Below are 14,228 nucleotides of genomic sequence, written 5' to 3'. Positions count from 1 at the left end.
CCGTTTTGCCATTGTTTCTCTTGGCACTCAACACCTGAGCTCACTATTAGAGGGAGCGACTACTTGGCTCAGCAATACTACAAACGAGAAAGATCTTGGAATTGTTGCAGATCACAAGCTGAATATGAGCCAACAGTGTGATATGGCTGCAAGAAAGGCCAATGCTATTTTGGGCTGCATTAATAGAAGTATAGCTTCCAAATCACATGTGGTACTGGTTCCTCTCTATTCGGCCCTGGTTAGGCCTCATCTAGAGTATTGTGTCCAGTTCTGGGCTCCACAATTCAAGAAGGACGCAGACAAGCTGGAGCGTGTTCAGAGGAGGGCAACCAGGATGATCAGGGGTCTGGAAACAAAGCCCTATGAAGAGAGACTGAAAGAACTGGGCATGTTTAGCCTGGAGAAGAGAAGATAGAGGGGAGACATGATAGCACTCTTCAAATACTTGAAAGGTTGTCACCCAGAGGAGGGCCAGGATCTCTTCTCGATCCTCCCAGAGTGCAGGGCCCGGAATAACGGGCTCAAGTTAAAGGAAGCCAGATTCCAGCTGGACAGCAGGAAAAACTTCCTGACTGTTAGAGCAGTACGACAATGGAACCAATTACCTAGGGAGGTTGTGGGCTCTCCCACACTAGAGGCATTCAAGAGGCAGCTGGACAGCCATCAGTCAGGGATGCTTTAGGGTGGATTCCTACATTGAGCAGGGGGTTGGACTCGATGGCCTTATAGGCCCCTTCCAAATCTACTGTTCTATGATTCTATGACTAAAAAGACACCTTGAGTCTTCAGTGTTCCCTCCTGCAGAGGAAACGTAACAGAGCTGCCTTTGCAGCTTAACACCATCTGGGCAAGCAGGGAGTTTGCGACAATAAAGTAGGCATTCCAATTTTGGAAAAAATAAAATAAAATAAAGGCGGGGGAATACATGTCTTTCATAATGTCCTGCTTTTCCACTTTGGACTTTTCAGTGGGGCATGAAACAGCCCCATTGAAGAACATGCTTTGTAGATTCCCCCTGCGTGTGGCTTTTTTTGATGTCCAACCTGTCAGGCCGTGATAAACCGCGAGCAACTCCTTTACAATTCCCTGGCGGTGATCTGGTGCAACCGTGGCTCAGCATCTGTTCTTCTGTGCATCATGTCCTTTCTGTCGAGAGAGAAAGATATGAGCAAACATTGCCGAGTCAATAGATAAGACCAGATGGAGAAACTGGGCAGAAGGAAGAGGGGGGAGGGGGGAGGGGGGAGGAGGAAAATCTTTTTTGCAATCGTGTTGCTATAGAAACCCAGCCCTATAAAGCTAACTCTCAGCTACCCCAGTGGTCAAAATTACCTGAAATGGATTTTACCTGCAACTTACATGGCAGGTATGGGCTTTATTGAGGCTCGCTTGTTCAGATGCCACAATGGAAGACCTTCTCCACGTTGATGGGTTATAATAATCGGATATAGCAAAGAATCAATACGAGGTCTCAAGAATTAGAGTCCTTTTCTCTCTCTCTTTTTCTCCCCCCCCCCCCCACACCTTTATTGGAAAAGTTTCCTGGCTCAAATTTCTCAAAGTTTTCTGCTTCTTTGGAGTCTTTGGTGTCCTTTGAAAGATCATAAGGAGAATTTTTCTTTTTAAGACAAATCCCTTTGTCTTGCAGGAAACAGGAGGTGCTGAGCAACACGGATGTGGCAGCCCCAGAGAGACCTTTATCTCCACCTTTCACTGCTCCACCAAGCATGAAGGTAAGCTGCTTACAGGATACGTTATGGACAGTGCATGGCATGTGTTCTTTGTGGTGCTCAAAACGCGGGACGTTGCAGCCATTTGCAACCGAACGGTAAACGAGTCCTCCTTATCTGTCGCAACCACACCCAGACGAGTATTAATGTATTTATATAACTGTTTACAACCCACTCGTTGAATGCGGATGGATCTGGGCGAATTGCAAGAGTTGAATTCGCAATAGTAAAGGGGAAACAACAATATGAATAAAACACAACAGGGTTAAGTATAGCAGGGGAAAACACAACCTTCAGATAAAAGTCATCAAATCTTCATTAGCCAGTGAAAGACAAGTAGAGTCTTTCAGCCAAACTTAATGGGGGCAAGTTCTTCCACAATATTGGTGCAGCCACTGAGAAGGCCCTGCTTCTTGTCCCAATCAGCTGTGCCTTCATTTTTGGTGGGACACAGAAAAGGGCCTCTCCATTTGTTCTTCATGAATAGGCAGGCTGATGCGGGAGGAGGTGATCCCTCCAGTATCCTGGACCCAAGCCATTCTGAGCTTTAAAGATAATAATTATTTGTGCCTGGAAATGAATTAGCAACCAGTGCACGTGATGAAGGATGTAACTCGGTTCCACGGGCAAATGGCAACCCACATCCTTGGTGACACATTTTGGACCAGCTGCAGTTTCTAAGGATTCTTCCAAGTCGTTACATTTCGGCAATCCAATCTAAGTGGAAGTATGACATGCGTTTCTGTAGTCAGGTCTGACCTCTTTAAGAGGTGGCTTCCTTTTTCCAGGACTAACCTCAAAAGTCTACACCAGGGTTGAGGAACCTGACACCCTCCAGATATTGCTGGGCTCTAATTCTCATCATCCCTTAACAACCATGATCAATTGTTGGGGATGATGGGAGTTGTATTCTCACAACCTCAGGAGGGCCATTGATTCTGCACCTCTCGCCTACACTGTTGCATTCTGAAAAGCTCAGGGAGGGTAACATTAAACTATATGCTCTCTAGAGCAGTGGAGGCTGGTGGCTCTGAAGTGAGTGGGGTGGTGAATCTGCTCTGGGTTTCAAGTCAGAACTCTAAAGGAGTTATCCAAAGTGCGAAGCAAATGACTCTTTCACTCTGGATTGAGTTTTGGTCCATCCCACTGAAAATGAATGCGGCACAGAAGAACGTATCACGCAGAGTGTTGCACTAAGGACTTACCCTATTTACCCTATTTATTAGATTCTAAGATGCTCTCCCCCACACCCCATATAAACATCTCTAAAAATGGGGTGCGTCTTAGAATCGCGGGTGTGTCTTAGTTTTTTTCCCCCTGTTGGTGGTATTGAAATTAGTGTGCGTCTTACAATCGATGGCATCTTACAATCAAAGAAATATGGATGGAGGTGGTGGGGTGGACTCTTTAAATGATATTGTGCATTATTTCACTTACTTCAAATCCAGTGGAAGTTACAAAGGACCTTGGAGAGCACCTTTAGAGTTCTGGCTGAAACCCAGAGCGGATTAGCTGCCCCACTGACGTCGGAGCTACCAGCCTCTACTGCAACCTTCGCTAACCTGGTGCCCTCCAGATGTTAGGGGCTACCACTCCCAGATGTACTGGTAGAGCTCATGATTTGCATGCAGAAAGTCCTCCATCCCTTCCCTGGTATATCCAGGTAGGGCTAGGAGTTTCCCATAGGAGTGGAAGTCTAGAACATCTGGAGTGTGCTAGTGTGGCAAAGGGTGGTCCCCAAAGAAGGCACACCGTGCAGAAACTGCGGTCATTGCAAAGTTGGAGCCCCCCTGATGTCAGATTTTTCCTAACTCTTTACCCAAATAAAACCATAAGAACAGTTGTGCTGAATCTAACCAAACACCTATCAAACCCAGTCTCCTGTCCTCAGTAGGAGTCAACCAGATGCTCTGGGCAAACTCCCAAGTAGGGCATAATGACCACAGCGAGGCCCTGCTGGGTAATTGGAAGTATGTTGTCTCTAGACACGGAAGTTGCATCCTTTGCTTTCACAATATCAACAGGCCCAGTTCCCACAAAATCATCTCATTCTCTCTTAAAGCCATCTGTCCTGGAAAACATCACATCAAGAGACTCAGGCCTCATCTACACCAAGCAGGATATTCCACTATGAAAGTGGTATATAAAAGGCAGGAGCCACACGACTGCTTTATAGCGGTAGAGGCCTTCAAGAGGCAGCTGGACAACCCTCTGTCAGGGATGCTTTAGGGTGGATTCCTGCATTGGGCAGGGGGTTGGACTCGATGGCCTTGTAGGCCCCTTCCAACTCTGCTATTCTATGATTCTACGATTCTACGGCCTTATAGTGGTACTGAAGTGCACTAACAACTGTTGGGGCCCAGGTCACATCAACACCAAGCAGGATATAACACTATGAAAGTGGTATGAAAGCAGTATATGGTATGTGTCATGGGCCCCAACAGTTGTCAGTGCACTTCAATACCGCTCTAAAGCAGTGGTGTGGCTCCTGCCTTTCTTACCACTTTCATAGTGGAATATCTGCTTGGTGTAGAGGAGCCCACCGAGATCCATAAACTGATTTTTCCTAAAGCTGGATCTTGAGAACAGAATCACTAATATGAACTGAACAAACTGATGCCATTTTTGTGTCCTTCGCATACAGAACACTGGAGGTAGAGTTCGTTGTCTTTCTCCTTACAAATGGCAGGTGGCATCAAGGTAGTTGGATGAATTTTCTGCTGATTCCCCCCGACCCTTCCAAAAAGTTTAGATTCTACAGTGACTTGAACCTAAAAGAGAGAGAGAGAGAGAGAGAGAGAGAGAGAGGAGTTAATATTCATATGAAGTTGAAATCCTGTTTCTTCCATTAGAGGCAAACCTGTAGCCTGATCTATAAATTCAGCAGAAGGAGGTGGGAATAGAGTGATAAATGTCAATGAGATGGTAGAAGGGATTGAACCACTACAGGTTGTGGGTAGGGGAACAGAGTTGTGATTGCTCTGTTACATTTAAAAAATAGCCAACAGGTAGAAAATTATGGAACCAGAACCATACTGGGCTAGAACCTAGATCTCTGATGTGTTTCTTGTTGTTGATGATTTAACTTTCAGGGCAGTTGTTGCTTTAATATGCTTTAATATGTCACAAAATGGCATCCTTCCCCCCCCCCCCCCCGCTAAAGTCTGAAATCCACCATCTCAGAATTGTATCACCTCCTTCTCTCGCACGTGCAGAACTGGCCCATAGTGGATTTAGTGAGCTGACGTGTATCAACAAATATGGTTCACTGGGAGGGGGCTCCCGTCAAGAAACGCCATTTAGTTGGATACTGTTTGCCTCCGTGCTCCGGGTGCTTTGGATATTCCGTTTGTGGTGCCACCTCTGCAGGATACAAGAGGTTAGAAGCATGGCAGAATTTTCTTGGCAGCTGCAAGAGGTGGTAGCCACATTATGTCCAGGCTGCACACATGGAAAGCCTTGGGCAGTATCCAATACCGCCACTGCACCTCTGCTCGTTCTGCTGCGCAAGCCCGTGAAACCAACTGCTAGGCCAATAGCAACTCGTTCCCTTTGGTGAGCTCTGCTTACTGGCGCCATTGCTGAAATGAGTGTTTCCACTCATTTCCAATCACTTCAGGAACCACTGGCTTCCTGTCGAGCTATGGAACGGCCCCACTAGCATGCGGGCGTGTTGGAGACTGTCCGTTGTCGGAGTTTGCTAAGCAACAAGATTCTTCCGTCCTTCCAAAAAGGCACAAAGCAGCCCCCTATTTTCAGTTCTAGGGGAAGAAAGGATGTTGGTGTTACCTAGCAACTGGAAGTATCACTGGTCGCCACCCAGAAGTGCTTCTTACCGCTACGTATGGTGTCTGGTTCAAGATGTTCAGAATCCTGAAATGGCTTGTGACTGGGTTGAATGTGAGCAGATTGCTTAGGGCAATGTTTTTTTTCTCACCTTTCCTCTCGATTCCGACTTACTCGTTTCTTTGAGAAATTTATATCCTCCTTTCTGCATATGGCCTGCCAAAGCAGTTTCCAAACCGAAAATAATAATGAAAAACGACGACCCTATCCCAGCAGCAGCAACAATAACAAATGACAATCAAAATAATTTTATGAGTTAAAATCAGCAGTGTCGACAATAGAAAACCCTAGTGATCAAAGTTGTTTATTTGAAGAATTCGACCCCGCTTTTCAATCCAGCAATTCTCAAGGCAGCTTACAAGCAACAGGCTGTAATAATATAATCCCCCCAACACCCAGTTTACATACACACACCACTCAGCAGCCCTTAGTCCCTAGGCTGGTGGCAGAGGACAGAGTAATGTGTCCCTTTCAACTCTGCAATCCCAGCTTTTTCTCTTGGTGATGGATGAGGCTAGGCTGGTCTTTTCCTTTGAGCTTAGGAGGAGAGAGCGGTGGTCATCAAAATATCACACAATACGCACATTATGGATCTCATATCTTGCAGGATGTTTTCATGTATACTAACATCAATTGCTTTGAAGGAATGGCGCTCTGGGAGAGGGTATTTAATGCCTTCATCAGTTTAAATCGGTCCTCCTCTGAAGCTGGTTTTAATACTGTGGGGGACAGGGGTGGGGAGACAGACAGTTAGAGAGGTATGGCAATTATGTAAAGTAGGGTGACCATATTTGGGAAACCAAAAAAGAGGACACCTAGTGTGTGTGTGGGGAAGCAGCTTTCTGAGTCCTGCAGAAAGTACGTTATTCCCCCGCCACCTTAAAGAACCCGATTGGAGTGGAGGAGGGGAAAGGATTTCATTCTGCACCACCACCATCCACTCCAATTGGGGCCTTTTCTATAATGTCCACGAATGACCCACTTTCCCCTTTAAGACCTCAATTGGAGCTCGGGGTGGGGGAATGATGTGCCTCAAGAAAGCATGTCACTCCCTCCTGCCATGCTAATGGCAGCCTTAAAGAGGAAGGTGTGTCATTCCAGGACATTATTGAAAATTATAGAAAATCCCCCCTGACACCATGGAAAGAACAAAAACCAGGACAAATCCGGGGAAATCCTGACAGTTGGTCACCCTATGTAAAGATCACTGTAGGAAGTGTCTGCTTGAAAAAATGTATAGCTGAGGACATGTCTGCACCAGGCCACTATCCCAGGATCGTCCCAGGATCATCCCTGTTCATCCAAATGACACACAGGGGCAGGGCCGGTGCCAGACTATTTTGCGCCCTAGGCGAGGTGAGCTACTTTCAACCCCCACCAAAAAAATGCCAACATTGATTTTTAAGAACATATGTTTCCTGGAAAAAATAAGAAGCACAAAACTTGAAACTGCTAAATTTATTTTAAAGTGCAAGAAATACATCATGCCAATTATAGCAAACAAATTGGAAAGGGTCTAAAATGCATTATTTAATAGGAATATCACCTCCAAATCATCCCCCCCAACTCACACACACGCGTGCACACACACACTCAGCATCACTCACTCCAAACAAACACACGCATGAACACATGCATTCACTCAAAGACCCCGTGCACCCCATTCACCCATACATTCTCTCTCTCTCTCTCTCTCTCTCTCTCTCACACACACACACACACACACACACACACACACACACACACCTCAGTCTTACCTTACTCGCTTCTTCTCCTTTTTCTTCTCCACCGCCTGCTGCTTGCTGCTTGCTTCTTCTTGCTTCTTCTTCTTCCCTCTCTTCTTCAGCACTGGGCGGGGTGTGCGTCCTGGAGGCCCAGCCACTTGCGACAGCGAGCAAACTGAGCCCCATCCCTTGCCTCACATTGCCCTCATGCTGACGAGATGGCGCCCCGCGCCCGCCCAGCCGAAGCGAAGCCAGGGACACTCGCTTGGGGGTGGCGCAGCTCCACATTCAGACTCCCGGAACGCGCCCGGAAGCCCGAACGTGGAGCTGCCTTACCCCCACCCGAGTGTCCCTGGCTTTGCTTCGGCTGGGCGGGCGCGGGGCGCCATGTTGTCAGGATGAGGGCAACGCGAGGCAGGCCCAGCTGAATCTCGCCCACCCAGGCCCAGCTGAATCCTCGGGCCGGCCCAGCTCACAGCCAACATGCGTGAGTGTTGCACTGTGCCCGGCGCCCCTCTTAGCTTGGCGCTCTAGGCGGCCGCCTGAGTGGCCTCTATGGTAACACCAGCCCTGCACAGGGGATCCCAGGAGCAGGCAGGGACGACCCCTCCATTTGCCTGGGATAATCCTTAGGTGTAGAAAGGGCCTGACCCTGCACTGAACCTTTGCAAGATGGTGCAATCACTAGAATCAATTTGTGGTAGATATATTTGTAAGGCCGCCTTGAGGCCCAGCATTGGGCAAAAGGCGGGATACAAATTAATAATAATAATAATAATAATAATAATAATAATAATAATAATAGAAGAAGAACAGGTTTTTCATCATGAGAAATGTTTGGACAAATGAATGAAATGTTCTTCATGTTGATATACTAAAGAACATCAATATAATTTAAATTTGGACAAGCCGCGTGGGTGACTTTCATGTAGGGTGTCCTCAAGGATTTAGTTCAGTCTGCATATTGAAGAGAACCAACTGGTTCTGCACTTCCTGGATTAATGTGCGGATTGGAACAAAGGAACACCCTTGGATTTCTGAATTTTGCAATCCAGTTTCAGCTTTAAAATTATTTATTTATTATTATTTATTTGGAATATTTATATACCGCTCCCCATTGAAAAATTTCAGAGCAGTGTACAAGATAAAATGAAAATAAAAACAGAATAAAACAGTTAAAACAAAATTTAAAAGAAGCAAAAACAGAGATCCAAGGCAGCATATTAAGGAAAGGCTTCTTGGAATAAAGATGTTTTCAGGAGGCGCCGAAAGGGGTACAAGGTTGGCGCCTGCCTGACCTCCAGAGGCAGAGAGTTCCACAGGAGGGGGGCCACCACGCTGAAGGCTCTTCTCCTGGTGGACTCCAATCGGAGGATGGATCTATGTGGAACCACCAGGAGCAAGCCCCCGGATGACCTCAGTGACTGGGCAGGTTATATATAAAATGCATATTTTAGGATAGAATGCATGTTTTGTGAGAAAATGCAGGTTTAATATGGAAACAGGATAAGACAGGTTCAGGAGTGTGAAACTGACACAGACTGGAAATAGACTGATCTATCTATGTCTGATTTATTTATTTATTTATTTATTTATTTATTTATTACATTTATATTACCGCCCCATAGCCGAAGCTCTCTGGGCGGTTCACAAAAGGTTAAAACAGTTACCATTAAAAACAAATATACAAAAATTTAAACCCATCAAAAACATAAAAACAACGATACCCATTTAAAACAACTAGTCTGGGGTCAACATTATATGAAAAAGCCCCAGATATCTAGGGTCATTCGTGGTTAGAAAACCCTTCTCCCCTACCCCACTTCATTTTCATGTGTTTTATACCAAGGAAACAACTCCGACATATAAATAAATACAGAGAAGGCTGAACCTCCCTGGGCAGTTCTTACTTATCCCACAAGGATATTACCGAAGCCTTGTAAATTAATCCGCACAAGGAGAGATTAATGTGATTTTTCAGTGAAGTCTCCAGACAACAAAGCTTCTCTGGGAGGGGATGTACACGTTGTACTGAAGGCGCTTGCGTGCGCCTCCAGTCCGCCCCCAAAACGATTGTGTAGATCCCCACCCAGAAGAGATGGAGGAAGAGGCGGAGGAGGAGGAGGCTGGGGAATCCGGCCGCGTCCTTGCCACTGCCGCTTCCCACCTCCCCGCTGGCCTCCTGCTGCCGGCGAAAGAGCCACCCGGGTCTCTCACACACACACCCGCGCGCACACACACGGATTTTTGGTTCCCGCGTGTTTGTTCCTGCGCTCTTTCGCCGGCAGCAGGAGGCCGGTGGGGAGGTGGGCGGCGGCAAGGACGCGGCCGGATTCCCCAGCCGCCTCCTCCTCCGCCTCTTTCTCCGTCTCTTCTGGGCAGGGATCTACACAATCGTTTTGGGGGCGGACTGGAGGCGCACACAAGCGCCTTCAGTTCGACGTGTAGATCCCCCTCTGGGTCTCTTCCCCCCCTCCCTCCCGGTCACAATGATCAGGTAAGTGATGCATCACACTTTAGGCAGCAGAAGTGATGCACAGATGATCTCCTGACTAAACAGAAAGCAGCCGCCTGAAAATCACCCTCGGAGGCTGCAGTTGGGAATGGGGGTATAGCAGAGCAAAGTCGGGCTGGGCGTTTTCCTTGCCTGCCGTGCTGTCCTTGAATTTATTGTTTTGCTCAATATTGCAATGCTGCCTGCATATAGCTCCTGCACCCTCCTGATTGAGTGAGTGCATGTACAGGGCCGGTGCCAGACTATTTTGCGCCCTAGGCAAGGTGAGCTACTTTCACACACACACACACACACATGCCAACTTTGATTTTTAAGAACATATGTTTCCTGGAAAAAATAAGACGCACAAAACTTGAAACGGCTAAAATTATTTTCAAGTGCAAGAAATACGTCATGCCAATTATAGCAAACAAATTGGAAAGGAATGTCTATGGGTTTAAAATGTCCTGAAATGCGAATACGCGCATTTAGGTCGGGGTAAACAAACCGTTTAGACAAGCCCTTTGACTGCTAGTCTGTAATGAAAAGTGGTCCGTAACAGGCAGGGATGATTTTCAGAGAAAACGGCCGGTCCCTTTCATTGCAAAGAAAGCAAACCTACAAAATTTCAATGCAGCCCTGATTCGTACCTCTCCTGCAATTCGTCTGCAAACAAAGGCCATAGCTAGACCTAAGGTTTATCCCAGGGTTGTCCTGGGGTCAAACCTGTTCATCTAAGTGCCACACAGGGCATCCAGCGCTCAGGCAGGGACGAACCCGGGATGATACTGGGATAAACCGTAGGTCTAGCTACGGCCAAAGTCCGCCTATAATTGGCTGTACTGAAATTTGGAGGGGAACTTTGCCATCTCCTGCACCCTGCAAATGCCCCCCTTTGCTGTGACAAAGGGAACTCAGAAAGTTCAACGCAGCCCGAAATTTGCATCTCTTCTCCTGTTAGTCTGCAAGCAATCATGGCCATTGATGAATTCCCAGTGTGATGTACCTTGCACCTTTGGGGTTTGCTGCAGAATAAATAATTGGCCATAATAATGAGCTGTATTGTCAGTCTACTAAAGGGTAAATTAATCCCAGCAGGGTGTTGCTTGTCACCTTTTGCCAACCGCTTCTTTCAGAGTTCTTTGGACTTCTTATCACATTAAGCTTGCCTGCCTTTAAGGTTTATTTTAAGGCAGAGAGGCTGGCTCCCTTTCTCGGAGCAGAGAGGTGATAACTAGGTAACCATCAGGGGCGAAGGCACAGCACGAGAGAGGGCTTCCTCTCCACCAAGGACTGCTTGTCTTGCGAGCTTGGGTGCAGGCGTCCTATGTGCCTGGCAGCAATTCAAAGAACCCTCCCAGGAAATTCAACCGAGGTCCCTGGCACTTTTGAAGAGGGTTTTTTCTAGCCACCTCCAGGGCCGACCCCCCCCATCCCACCAGACATCCACTGGGGACATTGACCCAGGTTGTAACAGGTAAGCCTTGATGTGGTGATAGGTTTGATGGCCACCCAATGTTTTTGCAGGGTGCTTTGGTCTTTCCTTGTCACTTTCATCCGATGAAACAGGACGCGATGAGGCCGGGAGAAGCAGACTTCTGTAGGGAGCCCATTGCGAGGTTGGGTGTCACGGAGCGCGTGCTGGAGTCAGAATCAAAAAGTTCAGTTCAAATCCCTGCTCAGCCACGGGGGTGAGGGGCACTGGGCACTGTTTGTCAGCCTAACCTACCTCGCTGGGTTGTTGTGAGGATAGACATGGGCGGGGTGCCTGAGAGGAGAAAGGAGGGAAATCAGGGTTGTTGCTAAACCGCCGCCATTATTACCCCAGTACCGTTAATGCTGCAGACAAGCTGGAGCGTGTTCAGACGAGGGCAACCAGGATGATCAGGGGTCTGGGAACAAAGCCCTGTGAGGAGAGACTGAAAGAACTGGGCATGTTTAGCCTGGAGAAGAGAAGATAGAGGGGAGACATGATAGCACTCTTCAAATACTTAAAAGGTTGTCCCACAGAGGAGGACCAGGATCTCTTCTCGATCCTCCCAGAGTGCAGGACACGGAATAACGGGCTCAAGTTAAAGGAAGCCAGATCCCGGCTGGATGTCAGGAAAAACCTCCTGACTGTTAGAGCAGTACAACAATGGAACCAGTTACCTAAGGAGGTTGTGGGCTCTCCCACACGAGAGGCCTTCAAGAGGCAGCTGGACAACCATCTGTCAGGGATGGATTCCTGCATTGAGCAGGGGGTTGGACTCGATGGCCTTGTAGGCTCCTTCTAACTCTGCTATTCTATGATTCTAGGACTCTGAAATTTTCCATCTTATAATCTGCTTTGACTGTGAAGCACTCCTATGCATCCTGCTTTAATTGGGCTTCTTAGCCAAAAGAAGCGGCGTATTTTACTACCTCTTTAGGAGCGAATCTTTTGTTGTTCTCCGAGCGGCCACTGGGGACACAGGAGGATGATTTGATATGTTTAAAGTACAAATTAAACAAATGCTTACATCTGCATAAGTTTTAAAGATAAAGTCATCAAAATTGGCACAGTAATAGATATTAAGGAGAGCTTTAGGCATACCAAATTTGAATCGGATTGGGTCATCCGTTGATTTTTTAAATAATTTTTTACATTTCTCCCCCTTAAAACCTTTTCCTGGTATGCAAAGGATCTTAGGAGCGCTGCCACCTGGGGTGTGATTTAGCTAACAACAACAATGACAGCTTTACGGTAGGGGAAAAATTCGAGGGAAACAGGTACGGGAATGAAGCCTTGAGTCAGGTTCAGTTTTCCTGCATTCCAAAGTGGCGCACAGAGAGGCTGGAGTGGGATTCCTGTTCAGGCCATTTGGGGTCGGGTTAGGGTTTGGGCAAAATGAAAGCTAAAGGAGGGAACACATTTATTTAGCTTGAAGTGGTGTATCCCGCCTTTCAGATGAATGATCTGCAAAATGTCTTCCAACCATCTGTCAGAGATGCTTTAGAGTGGATTCCTGCATTGAGCAGGGGGTTGGACTCGATGGCCATGTAGGCACCTTCCAACTCTGCTATTCTATGATTCTATGATTCTATGAGGCAGCTGGACAACCATCTGTCAGGGATGCTTTAGGGTGGATTCCTGCCTTGAGCAGGGGGTTGGACTCGATGGCCTTGTAGGCCCCTTCCAACTCTGCTATTCTATGATTCTATGAATTTGCAACACAGCAAAAACTCTTCCCTGCCCTTCTGCCCCCTAGATACACACTCACAACTAGAGATGGCAGAGAAATCCACAATGGAATCAAACTAGCAGATTTCTATGAATGCAGCCTGGAGATGCCGCAGCGGACCGGCATTTTCTGAGTCACACAGATTCCACAGACTTGCAGAACCAGTTTTTGTTTTTAAAAAAACTTTCTAGGGTTGAGGTCAGAAAGCGGGGCACCTGGGCAACTCCGACCAGTCCTTCCGCATTAGGGTCATAGCCATGGAAATGGTCTCCCCCTCCCTCTCCAGGGCCCTGCCAGAATTTCAGTTAAAAAAAATTTCATTAAAAAAACAAACACCCAACACCAATATTTCTAGTGCTTTTGATTCTAGTCTTTTGCAGATATAAAGAATCATAGAATAGTAGAGTTGGAAGGGGCCTACAAGGCCATCGAGTCCAACCCCCTGCTCGATGCAGGAATCCACCCTAAAGCATCCCTGACAGATGGTTGTCCAGCTGCCTCATAGAATCATAGAATAGCAGAGTTGGAAGGGGCCTACATGGCCATCGAGTCCAACCCCCTGCTCAATGCAGGAATCCACCCTAAAGCACACCTGACAGATGGTTGTCCAGCTGCCTCATAGAATCATAGAATCATAGAATAGTAGAGTTGGAAGGGGCCTACAAGGCCATCGAGTCCAACCCCCTGCTCGATGCAGGAATCCACCCTAAAGCACACCTGACAGATGGTTGTCCAGCTGCCTCTTGAAGGCCTCTAGTGTGGGAGAGCCCACCACCTCCCTAGGTAACTGATTCCATTGTCGTACTGCTCTAATGCATGCACACAAAGAAGTAACAAGTGTACATGCATTTAAGCATATTAGACTACCAAGATTTATGTCCTGGTTGTTCTACAATTATTTCCTGCCCTCTAAACTCCCGTCGCTGCAAAATATCTGTCTAAACGTTCTACGCTTTTATTTGTACTCGAACAAATCCCTGAATTGTACTAGAGAATTTGGCCGCAGCTGCTTCCATCAGTCTTCTTTTGGGGGCTCATTATTGTTCCTATAACTTATTTTGGGAGACACAAAAGCATGAAACCGGACGATAACATTTGGTCTCCATTCAAATCACGCCGCGTCTCTGTACGTGTGTGAGACTGCCACAATCCCCTTGGTCTCCTAAGAGTTTTTCCTTCTTCCTTTCTGCAATCTAATTACATATTTTTCGAGAATCTCCCTGTTGGCTTC

General features: G+C 47.0%; 1 protein-coding gene across 2 annotated transcripts in view; it reads left to right on the top strand.

Annotated features, from left to right (window-relative positions):
- The window catches only part of RAP1GAP2 (RAP1 GTPase activating protein 2), a 141,349-nt gene that overhangs the window by 35,612 nt on the left and 91,509 nt on the right, over nt 1–14,228 (top strand). For both annotated transcript variants that reach the window (XM_063146835.1, XM_063146834.1), the window contains exon 2: nt 1,649–1,733. In XM_063146835.1, the coding sequence (XP_063002905.1) occupies nt 1,649–1,733 (85 nt within the window). The remainder of the gene's footprint in view (nt 1–1,648; nt 1,734–14,228) is intronic.

Source organism: Elgaria multicarinata, chromosome 22, assembly GCF_023053635.1.
Source record: "Elgaria multicarinata webbii isolate HBS135686 ecotype San Diego chromosome 22, rElgMul1.1.pri, whole genome shotgun sequence".
Classification (NCBI taxonomy): Eukaryota; Metazoa; Chordata; class Lepidosauria; order Squamata; family Anguidae; genus Elgaria; species Elgaria multicarinata.
Note: the sequence above shows the minus strand (reverse complement) of the source record. Positions and strands in the feature narration are given on the sequence as shown.